Source organism: Vanellus vanellus (genome assembly GCF_965231255.1).
Source record: "Vanellus vanellus genome assembly, chromosome: 2".
In the NCBI taxonomy this organism is placed as follows: domain Eukaryota; kingdom Metazoa; phylum Chordata; class Aves; order Charadriiformes; family Charadriidae; genus Vanellus; species Vanellus vanellus.
This window is the reverse complement of record NC_138906.1, coordinates 56,770,048-56,791,452: the sequence shown is the minus strand read 5'-3', so window position 1 is coordinate 56,791,452 and position 21,405 is coordinate 56,770,048. Positions and strand designations below refer to the sequence as shown.

The window sequence follows — 21,405 nt, the reverse complement described above, 5'->3', positions numbered from 1 at the left end:
AGAGAATGCGAGGCTGCGCCCGCACTCAAGATGGCCTTCCGCCTCCAGTGTCTCTGACGGGCTTTGAAGCCGCGGGGCTGCTGGTTAAGATGGCGTCTGCTTACCTGAGGCCCCCGCGGAGCTTGCCCTCGGTCAACATGGCTGCCGCTCCCCTACTGACTCCTACGGTAGTGAAGCCAGTTTGCCCTCAGTCAAGATGGCGGCCTCCAGCGAGTGGTGGTGCGCCGTGGCGCGACGGCTGTGGTGAGGGGACGGGGCGCAGGGTTGGGCTGGCGGCGGGGTGGTCCCGGGAGAGGTGAGGCGAGGGGACGCTGCGCTTGCCGCCAGGTCGGGGAGAAGGAAGGTTCCCCGCAGCGCGGCCTCCTGTGAGGAGCTGGGCGCCGGGCGGGCGGGTGAAATGGCGGGTTGGGGCCTGCCCGGTGCCTTCGCGGGGAGGAGAGGGAGGAAGCCTGTGGGCTCGGCGGGGGCTTGGGCAGGGTGTGTGGCCGGTGGGGTGCAGCTCTGGCCCGCCGCGGGGAGGGGGACTGCAGGCTGCGGGGCTCCAGCCCGTTGTGTCCGAGGAAAAGGAGGGCGCCCGAGAGCAGGGTGGCTCTTGGGGGCCATGGGGCCCCCACGAGCCGTCGGTGCCTCTGCAAAAAACAGTATTTGTGGGTTGTAAGAATTTCCACTAGGGCAGTGAATTAGCAGCAAGTGGCTTCTTGAGGTTTTCTTCCCTGGAAAAAGATGGAACAATCCGATTAATGCCTTCCCTCTGCAGTGTAACCAGCTAGTTCTTTATTCAAAATATAAAGGAGTATTCCTACTCGAGATTTATAAGATGCTGAAGTATTTGGTGTAACCAGAAAACTGAAAATCAAAGGTGAAAATGCTTGCTAGTTATTAACTCTGCAGGCAATTACCTACACATATAACTTAATGCATCACATGGAGGCTATATAGGGCTATTTGTCAGCTGCTATCAGAATCAAGTCATAAAGTCATTTCTGCCTGCTGTTGGTGTACTAGCAACATTTGGAAATGATAATTTGACATGCATATACGTGTCACTGCCATAAGAAGGGAAGAAACTACTGTCTTAAGTTGTCCTCATAAATTACAAAAGTTGCTTTACAAGTGACGATCTGACTGTCTCCTCTTGACAGATGAACCCTGATGGTAAACAGCATCCATCTTCCATGTGGAAATGAATGTACAGGTTGAATAATCGGCTCCGTACATGACTTCTCTTCAGAATTCATGTTTTTTGCCTGTACTTCTAATCTGACACTTAGCCAGAAGGACTTTTGAGAGTTTTTCAGTGTTTTTTTACTACACAAACAGAGGTCGTCATCATCGCTGCTGTTATGTCCTGGGTAAAAGTTGCAGTTAGCCGATCCAGTGAGGATATATTTGATGAAGATGCAGATGAGATGTATCTACTACAGAAAGAGTGGAACAGCACCATGAAAAAAAGATTGAAGGTATTTGTGTAAAAATGATTTAACAGTCTTTCTAACAATTTTGGATTTACTGATACATACCTTAATATACATATGGCTGATTTAAAGGGAGAACTAAGAGTGCCTGCTTAAACGTTATTGTGGCTCAATTTCTCCTGAATGTTAGGGAAAGGCTTTTACAGAAACTCCATCCTAGTAGTCTATCAGAGCAAAGTACTGTTTTACCAAAAGACATTGGCTCCCTCTGTACAACCGTGTGTATTTGTAGAAGGCAGTGCTAAATTCTGATGTGAGCTATTTGCTTCATACTTGTAGGTATACCACTAGTAAATGTAGGGGAACAAAGCTAAACAGTGCTAATAAAGAAATATGAGATGTTTGGATTTTTAAGTAGAGTTCTTCATCAGTCGGATTTAAGATGTGTGACTCCATGTGGAACCACAATTGGATATTGCGGTCTGGGTAGTTCTTTGGCTTATTTATTCTCCTAGTGAAAAATATATTTTATGACTGCTGGTTTCCGCAGCCCTTCCCTCCCTGGAATTCTACAGGGAACAAGGCAAGTACATAAACCCAGGTTACTTCAGCAGATACATTATCATTCAGAGTGGGGCCAGTAGGGCTCGTCTGCTCACGGGTGAACAGCATTTGACTGAAGAACATGAATGGAAGCTGTTGTGTAGGCTGGTGATGGGGAATGGTATTACAACAGAGCTGTTGTATTATTCACCAAGGAAAGGTTTGCTGCATCTGAGTCCCTTGAAAAGACTGGTTTTCTTAAGGGGCTGTTTAGTGTTCGTACCCAAATCCCGCTGGTATTTTAGGAGTAGATACTGCAAAATCAGAAAAAGTTATTGAGGCTACAGCTGTATGTTGGGCAAAATAAAGAAACATTCTTGTTCCCAGCTATTTCTCTAGTAAGGCCACCAGTTTTCTTCTCTCATAAGCAAATACACGTTTTCATTCTTACAAATTGGAATTTTCACGTGGAAAAAGTTAAGACTTACTCTACGTTATATGGTAATGTGATTAGAATATAAAGAAAATAATTTGCATTACAATCATTAGTTGTTTCTTACAGAATGCAATGTTATGTGCACACGTGACCACTTCCCATCACCATCTTTTTTCCCCGTGTAATTCTTGAATTGAGTGAGATCCAGCATATAGAGTAGCAGGGCTCAGTAACTAGTTTTGTGAAACCAGGTACATGGATTACAGACAGGAGAGTACCTCTGCTGAAGGGGACATTTTACAGCGTATCTACTTTTAAACATCTAGAAAACTATATGAGGCTATTCTTAAAGGAATTTTTCATATGGGAGTCAGTCATCACAAAAGCAAGCATGCTTTCCTGCAGATTTGTCTTATTTTTTGATGTTTCTAAAAATACTTTTCTCACTTTCTGACCCTTCAGGAGATCCTTTTGGAAAATAATGGGATCTTATAAGTCAGTAAATCATAATGCACTGCAAAAAGCATGTTTTGATTTGGCAGTGGGGATGTAGCTGGGAGGATGTTCAAACCTGGAAGTTGTAATTTAAGAGACTGAATACTTGTTCAAACTTTTTTATTGTGAAATGGTCATAGGTCAAATTTTTCACATTGTGAACAGCCTGTTTTACCACTCCTACTATAGGAAGGCTATAGGGATGGAATTGAGGCTGGGAAAGAACTTGCACTCCAGGAAGGCTTCAATCAAGGCTATAGACACGGTGCTCAGCTGATGGTTACCTGTGGCCAGTTCAGAGGAACCCTGAAGTAAGTTACAAACTTTTTAAGGTTGTATGTGTGTGGAGGGTGTGTACGGAGGCATGTGCATGCAGTTTTTGGTTTGTTTTAATTAAAAAATAAAAAAAAAAGTGGATTGTGATTCTGTCCAAAGTGCACAACCTGAGAATTCTCAGGTCTTGAATACAGGGAATTGCCTACCTGGGTATAGAGTGATCATTCTTAGAAATAGATCTTCAGTTGCTCTTTGAAAATTATCTGAATCTACGTCTTTAAGCTTAATATTCAGTTCTACTGCTTGAATTTCCCAGAACTGTGAATGATGCATATATACATTTATATGGTACCTTGATGATATACATTTATATGATACCTTGTCATGTTATCTCCCTTCAACCACTGGAAGTCTGTGTGGATGCATGTAATCACTTTTTTTTTTTTCTTCACTTTTCAGTGCTCTCTTGTCCTGGTGTCATCTTAATGGACACGATTCTGCCCTAAGTAAGATAAATAATCTTCTCAATGTGGTTGGAAAGCATGAAGAAGATGTGCTTAAGTATCTGAATTCTATTGAACAGCCGCCTCATCTCGGACACATTTTAGATTCCGTTCAGGACATGGACCTTAATCACACAGCTCCAGCTGGGACAGAGCACAATGAAGTTAAAGCTGGAAAACACAAAGACGTTGGCAGCTTTGGTGAAAACATTTGTGGAAATAATGGTGAGGTTGGGTCCTTGCAGTCTGAGAGCAGCAAGGCAAAACTCTGCACAGATCCTGAAAGGTCAACCCTTGCTTGGGTTAAAAAGCAGACTATTTGGCTAGTAGAGCAACTGGGCTTATCAGTGGATATACTCCATCATGTCCAGCAACTAGAACATTAGTTTTTCTGTCTCGTGGTATTTAAAATTATCTCAGCTGGATTTGATTCTCAGTTTGTGGACTATGTACAGGCTGACGCATCACTTCATTTTAGGAAAATCTAATTTTGATACTTCCCAGTAGAGGTAATTTCTGTAAATCTTCACTATGATTGGCAAAAAAAACCACCTTGCTTTCGATCTTGAATATAACTTGCGTAGAAAGGGGAGATGACTTTTAAAGCTCCACAAAGATTTATTAAACATGTTTCTGTTCTGTGTCAGAAGCTATCATTTCACCCTCACTTTCTCTTTGGAAGCAGTTTGGAAATGGAGCAGGTCCCTTAAATAGCCTCTAAATAGGTCCCCTCTAATATCTAAAAAATAAATGCCCAGTGCTATGGAGAAGCTATTCTTGCAGAACAAACTGCTGTTGATGATATGCTAACTCTGTGCAAAATAGAACAGGATTTGCTGCTGATTTCTAGAGTGCTGTGACTCTCTAGTCACTATATAAAATATAGGAATTTCTCACCTTTTGTCAAATTCTTCCCTTTTGTAACCACTATACAGTGCGCTTTTACAGTTAAAAACTATTTTTTTTCTCTTCATACAGTTCTATTTATTTCACTTTTGCTGAAAACACACCATTCTCTTTAAATGCAGAATTACTGATGTTTCTATTGTTTTACTGTTAGACCATCTACTCTTACCCTGTTAGACCACTCTGAACACATTTCCAGTCTAATGAACGTAATTGTATTTTTGTATTTATTTTGCCAGTTCCTCTAGCCTGAACTCTCTTTCCCTTATTCCCATAGTGTTTTTCCCAAACTTTTCAACATACTCTCCTTCTCTTAGAAACACGTTGTTAGCCACACATGCGTATTTCTGACAACTTTGTATTTCTGTGCCAATATTCTGTATTTGACTCCTTTTCCTGTTGTGTGCCTTACCTGCAGTTGCAAATCTCTCTGGTCAGGAAGTCTTTCTTTGTGAATGCCTATCTTTGTTTTACACTAATTAAACAGATTTACAGTAAATTACTTGTTGCAAATTGCTTGTAAGTTTCCTTCATGTCTGAGACAAAGCAGGTCTAGACAGAGACAAACTGAAATTTTGAACAGCTGACTTAACTATACTTAAGAAAAAAATAAAGTCACAAAACAGTTTTATACTTCGAGGCCAGAAAAAAGCTAAGGTAACAATTACTTGCAGAGACTGAGTTTACAACTTTCTTAGTAAAGGCTCTGTTGTCCTGCAAAGGCTCTGTTATCCTGCCATGGAGTTGCTGAACTGTAAGTTTGGCTGCCATTCAGTACCACTGCTGCATTAGAGGAAAAAAGAACTGCAATTAAGAGTCTCTTATTGAACTTGTTTCTGAAATAGTGGACAAATAGGGCTGTCTGTATTAATTACATATGTACAAAATTGTTCAAGCAACTTTCTTTTTCTCAATTTATTTAGCATAATGCTGACATGGATAAACGTTACTTTTCTACAAGTGCATGTGTTATGTTATAGCCTCTATCACATATGTTAGACAGGAGTTTCTTCCATACTGTGGTAGAATGTGGTGCAGACACAAAGAAAGGTTACTAGAGCAGTGTTAGACTTTCCAAATGTGGAAGTTTAAAAATGCAAATTCAAGAGTATTACTTCTATGTATTTAATAGTGTGCAAAGAGGAACCTCCATTCACAAATTACTAAGTAGGCAGTGAGCTTGCCAAGTTCTCTCCAACTACCTCTGGAAAAGCAGTCTACGCCAGGGAAAATATTTCTTTCTTGTTTGATTATGAAACAATAGATTGTGTGTTTTACTTATCTGTCATAACAGCTTCTGTACTAGCGGTGGAATTACTTTCCTCCACTCTGCACAAATCTTCTGTGCTTACTATGGGATTACTTTTTTCCATGTTATCACCCAGAGTTTCCAGTTTGGCTGCAGAGGGATTTTCTTTTGGGCTGTCTGTAATACTTGGCCTATCTGTCACTACCAAATCTTCCTGACCAGCCACAGAAAGACTTTCTTCGAGACTATTAGAATCTGTAATTTGCTCATGCTGTGGTTCAGGTTTTTGTTTCGTATCTGCTTCCGCGTCTTGTGTTTCACTATCAGCTTTCACCTTGGCAGCATTCCTGAAGATAGCTCTCATGACAACTGGGACTGACATGCAACTGGAGGAGGAAATGAAACATTAGTCACTACTACAGGCTTCATCCATTCTTCAACGCACTGTATTTTTAAACTGTGGCTGACACCTGAATGATACGTGTGGAGGAAAACAGCTGGATCTCCTTCCATCTTTTTGCCTTGTGCAACTGAATAGGCATTACATTGTAGCTACAATATAACTATATGTACTATACCAGAAACATGTTGACACAGTGAAATCAAGTGCTGGAACTTTGAGCTTAGCTGTGCAAAGAAGCTTTAATAGAAAGAGTGGGAGGGTTTGGTCAAACAAATAAAAAAAAGTCGTAAGGGTGCTTTTAATGAAAGCCTAAACTAATAATATCGAAATATGTTCATTCTTGTTGAATTTTATAATTGTAACTTTCACATTTTGTACAAGACAGGTACAGAGCGTATATACTCCAAAACACTATCTGCATAGAGGAGTTTGTTTTCCACTCTAACAATAGAGTTACCTAGTTCCAGGAACAGTATCTAGTATTCTGTGACTTAAGACAAGGCAGGCTGATTCAAAAGGTTCAACACCCAGCCTGCATTGATCTTGCTGTCATCAAATACATACAGTAGCTTATGCCAAATGAATTAGTGCTCTCAGTCCTTTCTCTAGCATATGTTCGTATATCACAGCAACTTGCCTCTCTTGGAATTTGTTTCAGAAAACAAGCCAGAGACAGTGTTATAGACGTGCCATATACACATAACTTTCTGAAAAGAAGCACTGATTGGTGTTCGGTAGATGTGGAAAAAGTCCTTTCCATGCTGTTCTAAGTTATACCAGTCAGGAAACTGTCATCAGCTAGAGTCTTCAGAAAAGCATGTTTACAAAAGAAAAAAGCATCTTTATAAGAGGTAAAACTCTCTTCATTCAAAAGTGCTTCCCTGCCCCATGTGCTTTCTACCAGAAAGAAACATTTTCTATCACTGTTAATATTTCAAATTTATGAAAGAGATAATTAAGACACTAATTTGTTGTTTCTATATAATATAACTTTTTACAAGAGCGAAGTTTTCTGGTTGCTGAGTTTATGGCATTGTGAACGCACATGATATTTCCACTAAATGGATATCTGTTATGAAATGAAATAAAACTACTTACCGCTTCACAGCTCTTGTTATGAAGTCATCACTAGAATTTAGAGTTGGATCTTGAGGATTTAAATGAAGGCGACATTGGACTTCTCTGGAGGTTATAACATCAATTATCACTAAGAAAGAAGAGAATATAAGTATTTCAAAATAAACATTTTTATAAACATTGAAAACTGTCCTTTCATTCTGGTGCTTCAAGTGAGGTAAGACTGAAGTCGATGGGAAGGAGCTTGCAGCAATGCTCTTGCATAAGACTTGCTTTTTCCTAATATACTTAAATCAGAAATAGTAGACGTTACAATTTATTAACTAACTGCTGGCCAAAACAGAATAGGACTTGAATATTTGCATTTATGTTTTATGCCGAATACAGAACACTTCCTAGTAAGCAACTTATACACAAGTGCTACTTTGTGTTTTTCGTGGTTGCACACCATTGAGAGTCGCCCTTAGAATATATTTGTAGCAGAGAAGCATAGTGCAAGAGCCTAGATAGAACCAAGTCCCTTGTCAGCTCAATAAAAAGGACAGTATCAATTATTCCACACATACCGCAGGCTAAATTCTCTTTCACAGGATGAAGGAAAAAGACAGAAAAGCTGGTGTTCTCATGTGGTAGCACTTCGAAGTAAAGCAGTTCTGAATCATCTAGAAATAAAATAACTATTTAGTGATATCCACACGTTGAAGCTGAACTCTTTTTGGCTGAATCACATGCCATCATTTCAAAAATACTGATACAGTAGAATTCATTACTTTGGGAACTTAGTTTATGCTCATAGAAGTCTCGGGCCTAGGATGTTTTTTAAAAAATATTCAGTGTAATACTAGAATTAAGGATTTTTTATCATTTAAAATATTCTACAAGTAATGACAGCTTTGGCAAAGCAGCAATATATCTGTTAACACCCATCTTAGAAGCTAGTTTCTCTCTAATACTCTGCCAATACTTCCAACCACACGATTTACCTTCATTTATATGCTTCTCAGAGACACAGCTGCTAATAAGACAGTTATATGCCACTTGATGTCGAAGAATCTCTATTACGCCAGGCACGCACTTTGGATGGCTAAACGGTATTTTACTGACCAAGGCTCCTGCTAAATCTGATTTTTCTGAGCCCTTGTTTATGAAGTAACAGTGCTTTGGGCAATCTGGAAGAGACTGAACAACAAATATGGTGATATTTCAAGCCCTGAAAACAAGAAAATAAAGCTTGATGTTATCAGGCAACTGCCCAATCTGACAGCAAAAATAATTTTGGAGGACATGCTCCTAGCATGTCCATCATGTCCCTCTGCATTTCAGTAGAAATAGAATCCTCAGAGGAAGCTAAATGAGACCTACTCTACCTCCCAAGTGTATCCAAATTACAGGAATATACCTAGAGCCAAGTGGTCAGGAGTTCAAGTGCCACCAATTCTTCCAACTACTCTTAAGAGCCCCGTGGGCTATAGAAATGTAAACAAGCACTAGAATATCATAGTAGTGCTGCTTGACAGTTGAACAAATAGGATAGCAGGTTTGCCTGAAACCTCTTTGGGGTGTCATATGTTGTTCCTCCATCCATCACTACTGCTTCCTTGGAGAAGCATGTTTGGTTAGAATATCTCCCAATGATTCATTTGAAGAGGAGGAGATAGTAGGAAAAATTTTCCACCTGTACATGTTGACAGTGATTCTATGACAAATTTATAACTACAATATTGTGTTATGTATTTCAGGATGCCAAATGGGAACTGTCACCTTAAGAACAGGGCAGGGCAGTTAATTAGCAGGCTCTACATTAAGAAAAGCTGAAAAGCAGAATAAAAGAGCTTTTCCTTGTGTGCTCACGGAGCAAAAAGTTTCCCCTACATTCCTTTCAAGGTTAGAATTCAATTTAGTAATTTATTTCTGGAAATAAAATCTTTAAACTCAGAAGCAAAACAATCTCCCAGCAAGTACTATTTTAGGGAATTGCTGAAGAGTTACAGAACTTTTTGTGTGTATCTAATAAAAATGGAAAATTCATCCCATCTTATGGGTTTTATAGAGGAGAGCTTTGCTAAACCTTTTTTTTAGCATGTGGTAAAATTACTACTGTCTTCCGTACCACCACCTCAAAGTCCAAGAATTACATAGGCAATGGGCTCTGCTAACACTGCTAGTAAAGAGAAAGAAGTGCCCTCTTCTTTTGTTGCCATGACTTGCAAAATTAATGTTTCCTAGCAAAAAAGTAGATCTTTGAAGCTTGTCTTGTAGTTGCTCTGTACACAAGTCTGGCAGAAAGCATCTTAGCCACCATATTCTATTCTAAATTTTTTCCTCTACATCTAATGCAGCCTAAATTAAATATTTTTTAATGAAACAGTTATTAAAGGAGAAGCCATCTACAGTTAAACATCATGGCTTTAGACAGCAATTGACATCACTGTTCTAACACTTTACACTTTTCTTCCTACCAGTCCGTTTCAAGGGAATTGGTACTCTCAGCGTTATCCAATCAAGAAATCTTTTTTTTTGTTAAAACAGCTATGCAGCATGACGTGCAGCATGACGTGCAGCATGATAAAGACCTCAAGAATCTAGGTAAGTACCATCTTGGGACTTGCTCCTCACACCAGCCAACAAGTTTCCTTCTTTTTAAGGAATTAATGATGAAATTCTGAGCAATTTTTAGAAGAGTAAATATTTGGGTTACACACAGACAAATTAGTATGACTTCAGCAGTCATGCACACGGTGTTTCATTAATGTGGATGAGCTCACTTACTTGAAAGGATCTAATATTGTTTCATGAATAACTTGAACTATTTCCTAAAGAGCATTGTTGGGATTCTGGGAAGTCTGCATTGCTTGCTTATGGGGAAATATAATTCAGTACATATCTTGCACAAGGGCAGAGTGTTTGTCAAATGCACACTATACTCACCACAAAGAAATGGGATTTATGTGTAGACAAGACTTCACTGCATTTTTCTTTAAGGGTAGACTGAACAATCAGCTCGTATAGAGGAGCTAGTTTCAAACCAGTAATCTGAATTCCTGAAATCAGATGATTTTTTTATTGGCATGTAGGTTATGACTGTACATGAAAGCTAATACTAAAAACAAACCCAATGTTTTGAAAAGAAAAAAAAAAATCTCCTTTCTTATTCCCTTTTTTGCTAATGGGAATTTGAGGTAGAGTGTTTAACAGCTGCAATTGTCATATCTTTCTTAGAACTTTTGTGTTTTGCACTGGTTGCTAAAATGTTACACTCGGGCTGATAGAACAGAACACATTCTGTCCCAGAAACCAGTTTTTCTTCTTACAACATTAACACAGGGAAATAAACAGCAAATAAGCAATGCATAGTTTCAGAAGTACTTAGTCTTAAAAACAATTATAACATGCCTGTGAGCCTCTGTATCTCTTCAATACTGGATGAGGACATAGGAATAGGCTGGTGAAACTTCAACACAAAAAACGCTGGCAAATCCATGCTGAGTTCATCAGTCAGTGTCAAAAAAACAGGGTGGCTGGAAAAAAAAAAGTCAGAATGAAAGCTTGTTACAGAAATACACATAACAAGGACTCTTCGTGCAAGGTCACTATCAGGTCCCTAGTGGTTTACTAGTGGTTCCATACTTCTGTCTTGAGAAAAGTTTTGCTTTATAAATGCAACTATGCCCTTTAATATTTTAAAACAAGGTTAATGTTGAGACTGGCAGAAAGGCAAAGTGAGCCACCAGAAACTGAGGACCAGTGCACAAGGATGTTTGCTATAAATCATTATACAGTGATTCATTTTGGAGAATGACTTCAGACTTTCCCTCCAGCCTAGCACTGAAGTAGAGAGAGATGAGGTGTCAGTATTCACGGTGAGATGACAAACTATTTTGTATAGTTAAGGTGTAATATCCCTCAATGTGTGCTTTATTTATTCTGAAACTACGCAGGAGTTGCTTGTTGAATACTAGGAATATTAAGTAATATTGTTCCAGTGGCTCCTTCTGGCTTCATATTGATGAATAAATCCATAGTTCAATACAATCAACACAGTTAAATAAGAACACAATAACTTTAAAGCCCATCTGGGAAAACTGTAAAAGCCACAGGTTATGGAGGGTGTAACTATGGAGCATAATGCCATTAATAAATCAGAGACTCCTGTTTTAGCAGAGGCTAAATGCAAGTTATCCTGAGGTTAGTGCCAATGATTTGTAAATTTCTGCGTTGAGAATTGTCTAGAGCCTCACCCGTCCTCTCCAGCTTGAGAATCTACAAGCAGCGGAGAAAGAGGAAGTTTGTGGAGCGTATCAGTGCCTTCAACAGTCACATCTGTTTTTGTTCCACATACCTGGGAACCTGAGGGAGAAAGAGAACTGCATCATTTTCCCCGTGTCAGACTAACCTTATGCATGCAAAATACGCAATGGTGAGGTAAAGGTGAGGTTCAGCTGGCAGCCCCAATGGCTTGGGCAGCAAGGAGAAGCTTGCACAGGCCACACCTAAACAGCCAAAGTTGCCCAATGGTGATAGCAGCAATAGCTGCTTTTCGGACATGCCATGAAACAGATCAATCAACCACCCGTCATTTTCATGCTGGCTAGGCAGTTATTTTGTTTGATGTCGCTCTCACTTCTATTTGGGTCAACAGCCAAGAAATGTGAAAGTAGTTTCCTGGTGTATGTTATAATTGTGCTAAAATGCATCACATAAATCATTCTGCTAAACTAGGATTTTAAATCTTATTTCTGAGTTTCATTAATGAACTTTGCTTAATGAAACAGGTAGTGCTGAAAAGGTTATCACATTAGTTATTTCTGCATTTCTAGCTTTACCAGGGTTTAGTTCTGCTTCCAAAACTTGATAGGGAGAAATGTAAAATTCAATGCTCATAGGAGTTCCTGAGGAATAAAGAAAAGTGGTTACTAAACAGGTCAATAGAGGAAATGTTAGGCATCTTGACACAAAGGGGAAAAAAACCAATCCAAGCGCAGTGTAGATGGGCAGAAAAGGACTCCTCATAACAGCACAGCTCTAGTTACAGTATACGTTCAAAACACAGCATTTTCCTAGTCAGCATTTAAGAGCTAAACCCTCAGTGTATAAAGTCATCAGACATCTTGGAAAATATTAGAATAAGTTTCTATCTCTTGCACAATAACTTGTTGTTCAGCCTTAAAAATAGTAGCTGAACAGCTAGCTTTCAGTGACTGAACTAGAAGGGAAGTTGTAATGCTTTCATAAGGGACACGCATATCAAGCTGTGCAACAGGATGTGTTAGCAGTACTTTTACAAACTATAACACCTTAATAGTTAAAGCTCACTTCTGACAGTGTACATCAGCCAAAATACTTAGCAACTGAATGTATTTGCTTTTTAGGCAACATGTGTATTAGCTACTACCACTGTCATCTCACCGTTACTCCCAAACTGTGGTTTCCCACATAAGCTCAGAATATTGCTGACTTTGATTTAGGCTGCTGCAGTAGCTGTTAAACAACCTGGCCTCTTTGTATTTTCTCCTTCTGTATGTCTGCACACTATCTGAGAATACAGACACAGTAAGTCCCTACAGCATGTTTTATTTATAATAGGATCATAGAACAGTTAAAGTTGGAAGGGATCTTAAGGATCATATAGTCACAACCCCTCCACTAGACCAGGTTACTCAAAGCTGCATCCAGCCTGGCCTTGAACACTTCCAGTGATGGGGCCTCCACAACTTCCCTGGGCAACCTGTTCCAGTGTCTCACCACCCTCAGAGTAAAGAATTTCTTCCTGATACCTAATCTAAATCTACCCCCTTTCAGTTTAAAACCATTACTCCTCATCCTATCACTACACTCCCTGATAAAGAGGATAATAGAGGATCCTTACTGTAAATAAAGATCAACTCAATAGGGTTTTTTATTACAATTCTTTGAATCCATGAAGAAAGAAAAGAAAAAAAAAAAATCACCTCCAGTTCTTGGCACCAGGTGTCCTACTTTTCCATGAAGTACTTCAGTAATTCTGTTTACATCCTGTGTTCTAGTTTAAAACACATCTTGATTAGCGTTTCCTGAGTTACAGTGTTAGCTAGGCTAATGTAAAGGATAATTTGCACCCTTAATCAAAGGGAGACAATGCTTTCTTGGAAGTAGATTGTGTCTCCATTTGTTATGACAGCTTCCAACACACCATCATTCCACTCATGCATTACTTGTAGGACTTGGGTGTCCAGTTTCAACCCTGTATCTGAGCTGTTTCATGTTGCAATTTGATGTGCTATTTACCAGAAATGAAGGGGGACAAAAATATTGGAGTGGCAGTTTGAGCAAAGAGAAAGGAAAGTGTACATCAGCCAAAATACTTAGCAACTGAATGTATTTGCTTTTTAGGCAACATGCGTATTATCTCAGCTACTACCACTGTCATCTCACGGTTACTCCCAAACTGTGGTTTCCCATACAACCTCAGAATATTGCTGACTTTGATTTTAGGCTGCTGCAGTAGCTGTTAAACAACCTGGCCTCTTTGTATTTTCTCCTTCCAGGTTACCTGGATAAACTAAGTCAAACAGAACCAATCTCTAACCTCAAATGTAATTGTACGGCTGAATACATACAGCTATACAATTACATAGCTGTGTATTAAAACTCTGCAGTGCATTAACTTATATCACAGAAGGAACAAATAATCTATTTAACTCATAAATATCATTTACTGAGATATCAGTGACCAGCAAGGATATAGTATATTTGTTCATGGAGTTAGTATGCTTCATAAAAGGGACACTGTACAAAAATAAGCCAAGAGTGTGTTTCAAGTTACAGAAGGCCATGCTTGACGAGAGTACTTAATAGGCAAAATGTCAGAAAAGGCGCTTCAAAAATCCAGAAGGAAAGCACTGCCCTCAACTCTGATTTTCTGAAAAGAATGAAAATCGTTGTACAATGACCAGAGTGTTTGGGAAAATCTGTTCCCCGCCTATCTGTAATCCTGCTCTTTGAAAGGAGAAATGAAAAAAGGAAAGATAGGAGGAGAGTTAGCACCCACTACTCCTGATCTAAAACCTGAGCACAAAACGAGATACCCAAACAGCAGGACCCCAAAAAGAACATTTTACTTCTGCCGCAGGGAAATCTAAATCTAAACATGACGGCTGACTTTCAGATGCACTGTTTGCTCCTAGTGGGTGGTCACATGCACACACTCCCAAGCTCAGCAACCAACCAGTTTCCCAGTGAGTCTCTTAGATAAAGCTCAGGAGTTCAGTAGATCATCTTGTTTAGCGTGCCTGGGGCTGGCAAACTGCTGAAAGGCTTCGAGCTTTCCAGTGGGAGAAAACTCATTAGCCTTCCACATCCTGCTCTATAATTAGATCAGTTAACTTGTTTTTTAGTGAAATGAAGGGGTGGGGGTGGAGGGAAAGGAAGAAAGAGGTAGGCTTCAACTTACCTGTCTAGAAGAGACATTGAATAAAGATCTTTTTCAAGGGCCTGCAAAGCAAAGTATCCCTTAGCTTTCATTTCACTGGGGGAGAGAGAAGACAAATTATTATTTTTGTAGGTAAACAAAAGCTAGGCTACTGATTTTAGAAGTTTTTCAAGTAAAAACTTGTTGCAACCTGTTTCCTGGAATTTTATACAAATTTGACAGGTCTTCTAGAATCTTTCCAAAGGCATCATAGTTCTTCATCCTACCAAAAAGAAACAAGTGCTATCACACTACTAAATGAGATGGATAATAAGCCTTTTATATCTAACTTGCTAAAAAAAGCACCATTTCAGAGTGACATAGGCCCCCTCCTTATCAGATCTGGCAAGTATCAGTACTGCTTTTAAGTTTTCTTAGAAGATACCAGGAAATGTGAATCCCTGGCTCTGTTGCAAAAAGTAATGTAATTACAGCTAACACTGGTTAAGTATGCACTACTGAAAGCAATAGATGTGCACAACACACAAATTTGACAGCTCATCAGCTGCAAAGCACTTTTCCTGATGTTCCAATAAAGCTAGTCATGTAGTAACACTTCCCTAATACAATGGACTTGTACATTATTCTTTCCATCAAAATATCAAGGATTGTATTAATATTGCGCTTCACAGCACCCTGTGAGAGAGGCAGATCTTAAATACAATTGATAGATACATCAATCAAAAAAAAGGAACAGGGTACAAGTGGCTTGCATGAGTTTGTGAAGGAATGGTTCACACTGCTCAAACCCCAGAAATTCCTGCAGATTCTGATTAGCTGTGATATCCTGAAGCTCTGTTCGGACTAACCCACCAGGTATTTACTCACCTGCTTAAGTGGATTTTACAAGCCTTACTGAACTCTCTAGTGCTGTAGTCACACAGAGAGCTGGACTGTAGAAGACATACCTTCCCTCTCCGTGCAGATGTGGCTGCAATGTGGATCAGCAGAGAGACCAAATAAGCCTGCCGGAACTTTCACATTGGAACAAATCCTTTCCAAACAGAAACCTAAACAGGTCACTCAGCTCTTCCACGACTCTTTCCAACTGGACTAGTGGGGAAGCAGGGAAAAGGGGGGGAAGCAGGGAAAAGGGGCGGAAGCAGGCATGCAGGTACAGGCATAGGCACAGCCTATCCATTAGCTGGCTGGCTCATCATAATTTTATGGTTACTTTGAGACTCACGGGAAACATTACACATACAACAAATGGCCTTACAACTAAGTAAAATACCACACCAAGGTGTGTACAAGGGATACTTGCACTTCATGCCAAAACCTAAACAAAACAGGAAGGCAGACAAGTAGTACCCAGAGTGCCAATGGTAACTATATGCCATCGCTCAGAGCCAAATTGCTGGCAGTTAACATCATTGGGAGTCAAAAAACCTAGGCAAATGCAAGTTGAAACTTTAAGACATAGCTGTTTACACCCATAAAGCTAATATAACTTCATTTCTGAGGAAAGAGGGGACTTGAAAAAATGATAATGTATTACAGGTCCACATAGAAGAGAGATGAAATATGCAAGGTCAATGATTATTCTTTCTCTCTTTACCTTCCCTTTCAACTGTTCTGCCAAGGTATTTAAATAAGAATCCAATTTCTTAAATATACTCATTATTAGTAAAACCTGGAACGTTGATCATATTGGCTGGAGAACTTCTAAATGGACTTTTAAGCTGGTGGCCTGACCTGGAACAGCAACTATTCAGACAGAACAAAATGTGGTAATAAAAAAATAAAATAGAATATTGTGCCCTACTGGTACATGAGAAAATTAAAGTAACATCTCCTCCTGCACATTTGCAAAGAAAAACAGGCCATGTGATATGCCCTTGCTTTCATTGCTGTGACAGAAACCCGAAGGACATGTAGTTAAGACATTTGCATAAGGACCATACAAAGACTATTTAGTATTTGATGGAAAGAAAAGGGGAAAAGTAATATCCAGTTTGGATCTGTAAATCTGTCAGTTCTGAACCGTAATCAACAGTCCATTTCCAAAATTATGGGTCCAAGTAGTTCTATAATTCTTGCAATCAACACAAATGAGAGAATTCAAAGGCTGTGTTCAACCAGCAGCTAGAGCCAATGTATTGGGGATTACCCTTTCCCCTTACTCCATTGAAGCAGATGCAATTTAGCTGTTTTCAATGGAATGACTTGAGAAATAAGTAATGCCTGGCATTATATTTTTGAAATTATATTTGCTGCAGTTTAAGCCTTGAATTTACAGATTGGAAGCAGGTAATAACAGTTACAACAACCACCAACCTCCAATATGGAGCTCTGGAACCAACTTCCCACATAAAATAAAAACCAAAAACATGTCAGTTCTGTTGTTTTCTGGATTCATATTATTGTATTATTATTTCTTGATTTTTGCTTTTTGTGTTTGGTTTTTGTTTCTTTATTTCTTTCTTCTTACACTGAAACTATTCTAGCCTTGATTTCTCCACAACATTCAGAGAAACACAAGACTCGGGAATTCCTTTCAAAAGACTCTGCACTGGTTCTTTACCTTAGATGCTGCACCAGGTCATCACAAACCTACAGGAATGAAAGGAGTTTCATGTTTCTTAACATCCTTTGTGAAACATCTCTTAAAAGCATTTCATTAGTAAAGATAAGATTGTTCCCCGTTACTTTTAATTAGCTGAATGGTTAGCTTAAAAAAAACCCCACCAATCAACAAAAAGCAGACTAATGTTACAATAGCTAAAACATAATATTAATATAATAACTAAAAGAACAAAGGCTCTGTGGAAGAGGATAAAATTAACAGAAATAGTTTGCTGATAAACTCTTTCCAGAAAAAAATTTGCACATTTCGCAGTTTTTCTTTTATTGGCCGTTACTCTGCTAAAATTCTCTGGATATTATTATCCTAATAATATCCTTGTATTCTCCAGCACTCACTGATCAACAGCCCTGTGCTGGTTAAACAGAACAACTTGAAATTCCTGGCCTGACTGCAACTGAAAGAAAAAAAGGAACTAAATTAACCCCAAATTAATGTAACAGTTTGGATACTTACTGATAAAAATCAGAGTTTATGCTTCCCACCCCCCCTGCAACAGCTTGTTGTCTTTGATCTGAAGGATTGTCTGTAACACTGAACAACTGCAGAACATTGTATGTGAGCTGCAGAGTGATATTTTGCCATTATTTTAATGCGAAATTTTGCAAGAAAAGCATCCCCAATTGTAGGAATGCACTTACTCCTAAAGAATGCAAAAGGAAAACAGAATCTCTCGTAACAGCTCCAAGACATCCATTAGGAATATACATTGCACTATACCTTGGTAGGAAAATATTTTAAGACCTTGTTATTTACTGTATATTGTAACATTGAACTGTGAGAATACAAATATTTATGCTGGGTACTACAAAATTCTTGGAAGGTGGACATGTCAGCTGAGTTTCAACTTAATATTTACCACTACAGTATTTAGTGTCTGTAACTGAGTTGCAAGTTCAGGTGAAAGATTCAGATACCTAAATATGTAGCTAGTGTCATGCACAAGCTGGCAAGTGTGACAAGACCAAAAGGAAGCCAAAGACTTTCTGAAACAGCAGCTGGAGGCCAGGTGAGAGGTGAGAGACAGAGAAAATTAACTTTACCACAGGAGCTTCTCCAACGTGAGCCAACTTTACATCCACCACCTTTCCATCCTTCTCCAGCTGAACTTCTATATAAAACATGTTCGATGCTATGTAGCAGGCAGTCCCACTGGGGCTAACATGAGCGTTAAGCCTGAGGAGAGAGGAAAAAGCAAAAAAAAAAAAAGGCTTGCATGTATAAAAATTCTGTCACATGAAGAAAGGAAATTAATATAGTTTACTTGATCATGAGAAGAGACGCCAGGGATGCTTCAAAAATAACTCTTCCTTGGCTCAGCTTCTGAAAACTATCCAACCAGGCAATATATTTGTGCTCTGCTTGTTGCACTATCATGTTGGTTTGCTGAAAACTATTTACTTCAGTCTGTAGCTTTGGGACCTAGGCGTGCATGCCCTCTCTTCACCCAACAACCTCCTCCACAAAGGGCTAATCAAAATAGGCAGTTATGCTCATGCCAACTAATACCCTCCGTTAGAACACTGAGCTAAACAAAAAATTTGTTGACAAGCCATCCAGATGGTATTCCTCACCGGACTTGGGGCCATGTTTGCTTATTTGCATTTATTCGTAAACAAACTTACCCTTTTTGTTTGGCTAAAGATTCCAATCTGTTCATCACAGAAAACAAAGATTTAGCTGCAAAAAAGGGAAATGTTATTTAATCAGGCTGCAATGATCAACAGGTAGCACCAGTATTATCCTGCTTTAAAGGATTAATTTAGGTAATGAGAAAATAGTATCTCTTGCATAACTTCTTTTTATTAATGACAACTATTACCCTATGATTAACCAGTGCTGTGCTGGGTAGAGCTTATTCTCAAGCTTTAAGAAAAGCTATAGCCTGAAGGCTTAGCCCAAAGACGAATCGCAAGTCTTGTGTGTCATATCCACCTCTGTATTTGTACATTTAACCCTTCTGTGCAAAACATCACTAATAGAGAAAGATGGGTAGTTTCCACAGAATATTAAGAAATACACTTTGAGTTATCTGACAGCTCGTTACCATTTAATGCCCTCTGTATCTTCTCCATGCAAGAGAGCAGTGGACCATCTTGAGCATTACTGACAGACTGTTGAAGTGGCTTATCCTAGGACATTTGTGAAAAAAAGAGACAGAGAAAGACTCCTTACATTAATAGCGAAAGAAGAATATCACTGCATGTGAGACACAGAACACCAATGCCCACTACAACAAAGCACTATTTTATTTTTTTTTATAGCATAGACGTGACCTGTGATTGTAGCTATCTCTAAAGTGGCAGTACTGAATGGATTTGTGAAGATCCCATTGTGCAGAAATTATCTATCATCAGAGGCCTTTGGAGCAGGAAGCGGCTTTCCATTCCCTTTTCTTCCGAGCTGAACACAATCTCTGTCAGCTAATTTCACTGTGATACTAGAGAACAACTAAGAAAATACTTAGATTTTTATTTTCATAGGAATCTGCCTGAGTGAAAAGGAGAGATCAGTAAGTGCCACAGGTGTACTTGGTTAGTTAGACTCAGGGTGCAAGTTCCAGCTGAAAGTATTCACTTAAGTAGCAAGCAAATTCTCCCAGCTTCTCTTCTAGCTCGTCTGAAAACTTCTCATGCTTCACACTTCAATTCACAAAGAACATTCACTGCTGAAAAGTTTTCACAATGTTCAAACTCAAGACACTGTTTTCAGAGTAAGGCTTTAGTTAAGCATTAATAAAAAGAAGCATGAAAACAAATGGGATTTTTTATATTAAGCTCACAGCAGTTGTGCTAATCTGCTTATTACAAAAATGATTCTTAAATATAATTAGCTACTGGAAGGGCAGGAAACATGGAACAATTTAAGGTATATCACAGCAGGAGAGAGTCTAGATAGCAGGTTTCACACAAGTTTCTGAAAAACAGTCTTTTCTCCCGTGTTAAAATAATGCAGGCACCAAGTTTTTGGTGTTGTGGTTGTTTTTATTTATTTTTTTTTTAAAGTCAAGAAGTTTTTGAACAATCTTGGCAACCTGCTCTTACACCACGTACCCTTCCCTCACCTAATCTGTGATTCTTACCATGCAAAAATGGACAAGTTTCAGAGTTTCACTCCATGGTTTTTGTTGGTATTTTAAATGCAACTGTTCCATTAAAGCGTTTCTAGAAGTAGCTGTCACAGCACCTGAAAAACATGTCAAAATGTTCTAAATATAATGGCATGTGTTTACATTGGCAACCAGAAAAGTTGGAGGAGGAAAAGTGTAAAAACTTGCTAAGGTCATAGGTGTTATGCTTCAAAAGAGGAGACAGAAAAAATTGTTTTAGTTGAATTTTGCATACAAATATCTAATTTTTGTAAGCCTTCTGACAGAAAGAGGGCGGAGGGAGATTTTGTATAAGTAAGTATTCTCAATATTAAATATAGAGATGCAGCCCAATCTTCAGCTTGTTAAACAACTAGGTTTTCTTTACCTATGCATAATCTTGTATATGTATTCTTAATAAGTACCAAGGCCTTGCCATGGGATTCAGGCATCCAGATTTCTATACCCACCTGGAGCTCATTAGAGATAATTTTGATTAGAGATAAAAAATTAGAGATAATTTTTTTTATGATGAGGGTGGTGAAACACTGGAACAGGTTGCCCAGAGAGGTGGTAGATGCCACATTTGTGGAAACATTCAAGGTCAGGTTTGCAGTGTCCCTTCCAACCTAAATTATTCTATGATTTTGCAGAGGGATAATCTCAATGCAGAATTGTGAGGTTTTTTTTCCTTCTTCTCATTGAGATGGCAAGGAAGGAGAATGCAGCCAGGAGAAGGAACATTTTCAGCCCATTATCAGTCTCCTTATAAATATTCTTTCTGGCCTTACACAGAATCCAGAGGCTCAAAGAAAGTTTTTGCTGAAACATGGTGTACCCATAACCACCAATTCCATCAGGAATAAAGCTGGAGCAAACTTCTTAATACATCAGCCTGAGACAGGCAGGAAGACTCCAGACTGATTAATAACAGCAAACTGAGTCCCTGCAACATGCCACCTACTCTGCTTGGCCTCTTAGCA

General features: G+C 39.0%; 2 protein-coding genes across 2 annotated transcripts; one reads left to right on the top strand and one right to left on the bottom strand.

Annotated features, from left to right (window-relative positions):
• The first annotated feature begins 217 nt into the window (after positions 1-217).
• Positions 218-5,155, top strand: YAE1 (YAE1 maturation factor of ABCE1). Its single transcript, XM_082479847.1, has 4 exons — positions 218-243; positions 1,321-1,460; positions 3,079-3,200; positions 3,625-5,155. Exons 2-4 carry the CDS (start codon positions 1,344-1,346, stop codon positions 4,052-4,054), a joined length of 669 nt encoding a protein of 222 aa, XP_082335973.1. The 5' UTR covers positions 218-243; positions 1,321-1,343; the 3' UTR covers positions 4,055-5,155.
• A 2,227-nt stretch (positions 5,156-7,382) lies between these two features.
• On the bottom strand, positions 7,383-20,488 carry LOC309669014 (mediator of RNA polymerase II transcription subunit 1-like; the record flags this gene model as incomplete). Its single annotated transcript, XM_082479585.1, has 15 exons — positions 7,383-7,408; positions 7,870-7,965; positions 8,287-8,482; positions 10,232-10,344; positions 10,697-10,821; positions 11,542-11,650; positions 12,127-12,192; positions 13,252-13,322; positions 14,733-14,807; positions 14,902-14,973; positions 17,275-17,303; positions 18,378-18,510; positions 18,960-19,014; positions 19,382-19,466; positions 20,417-20,488. 15 exons carry the CDS (start codon positions 20,486-20,488, stop codon positions 7,383-7,385), a joined length of 1,323 nt encoding a protein of 440 aa, XP_082335711.1.
• Between the last annotated feature and the right edge of the window lie 917 nt (positions 20,489-21,405).

What these genes read in the sequence shown, in the direction of transcription:
- YAE1 (XM_082479847.1), top strand. Translation starts at nt 1,344, where the DNA reads ATGTCCTGGGTAAAAGTTGCAGTTAGCCGATCCAGTGAGGATATATTT. An exon ending in CCATGAAAAAAAGATTGAAG is followed by an intron (nt 1,461 to 3,078) that starts GTATTTGTGTAA and finishes CTCCTACTATAG; the next exon opens with GAAGGCTATAGGGATGGAAT. An exon ending in CAGTTCAGAGGAACCCTGAA is followed by an intron (nt 3,201 to 3,624) that starts GTAAGTTACAAA and finishes TTCACTTTTCAG; the next exon opens with TGCTCTCTTGTCCTGGTGTC.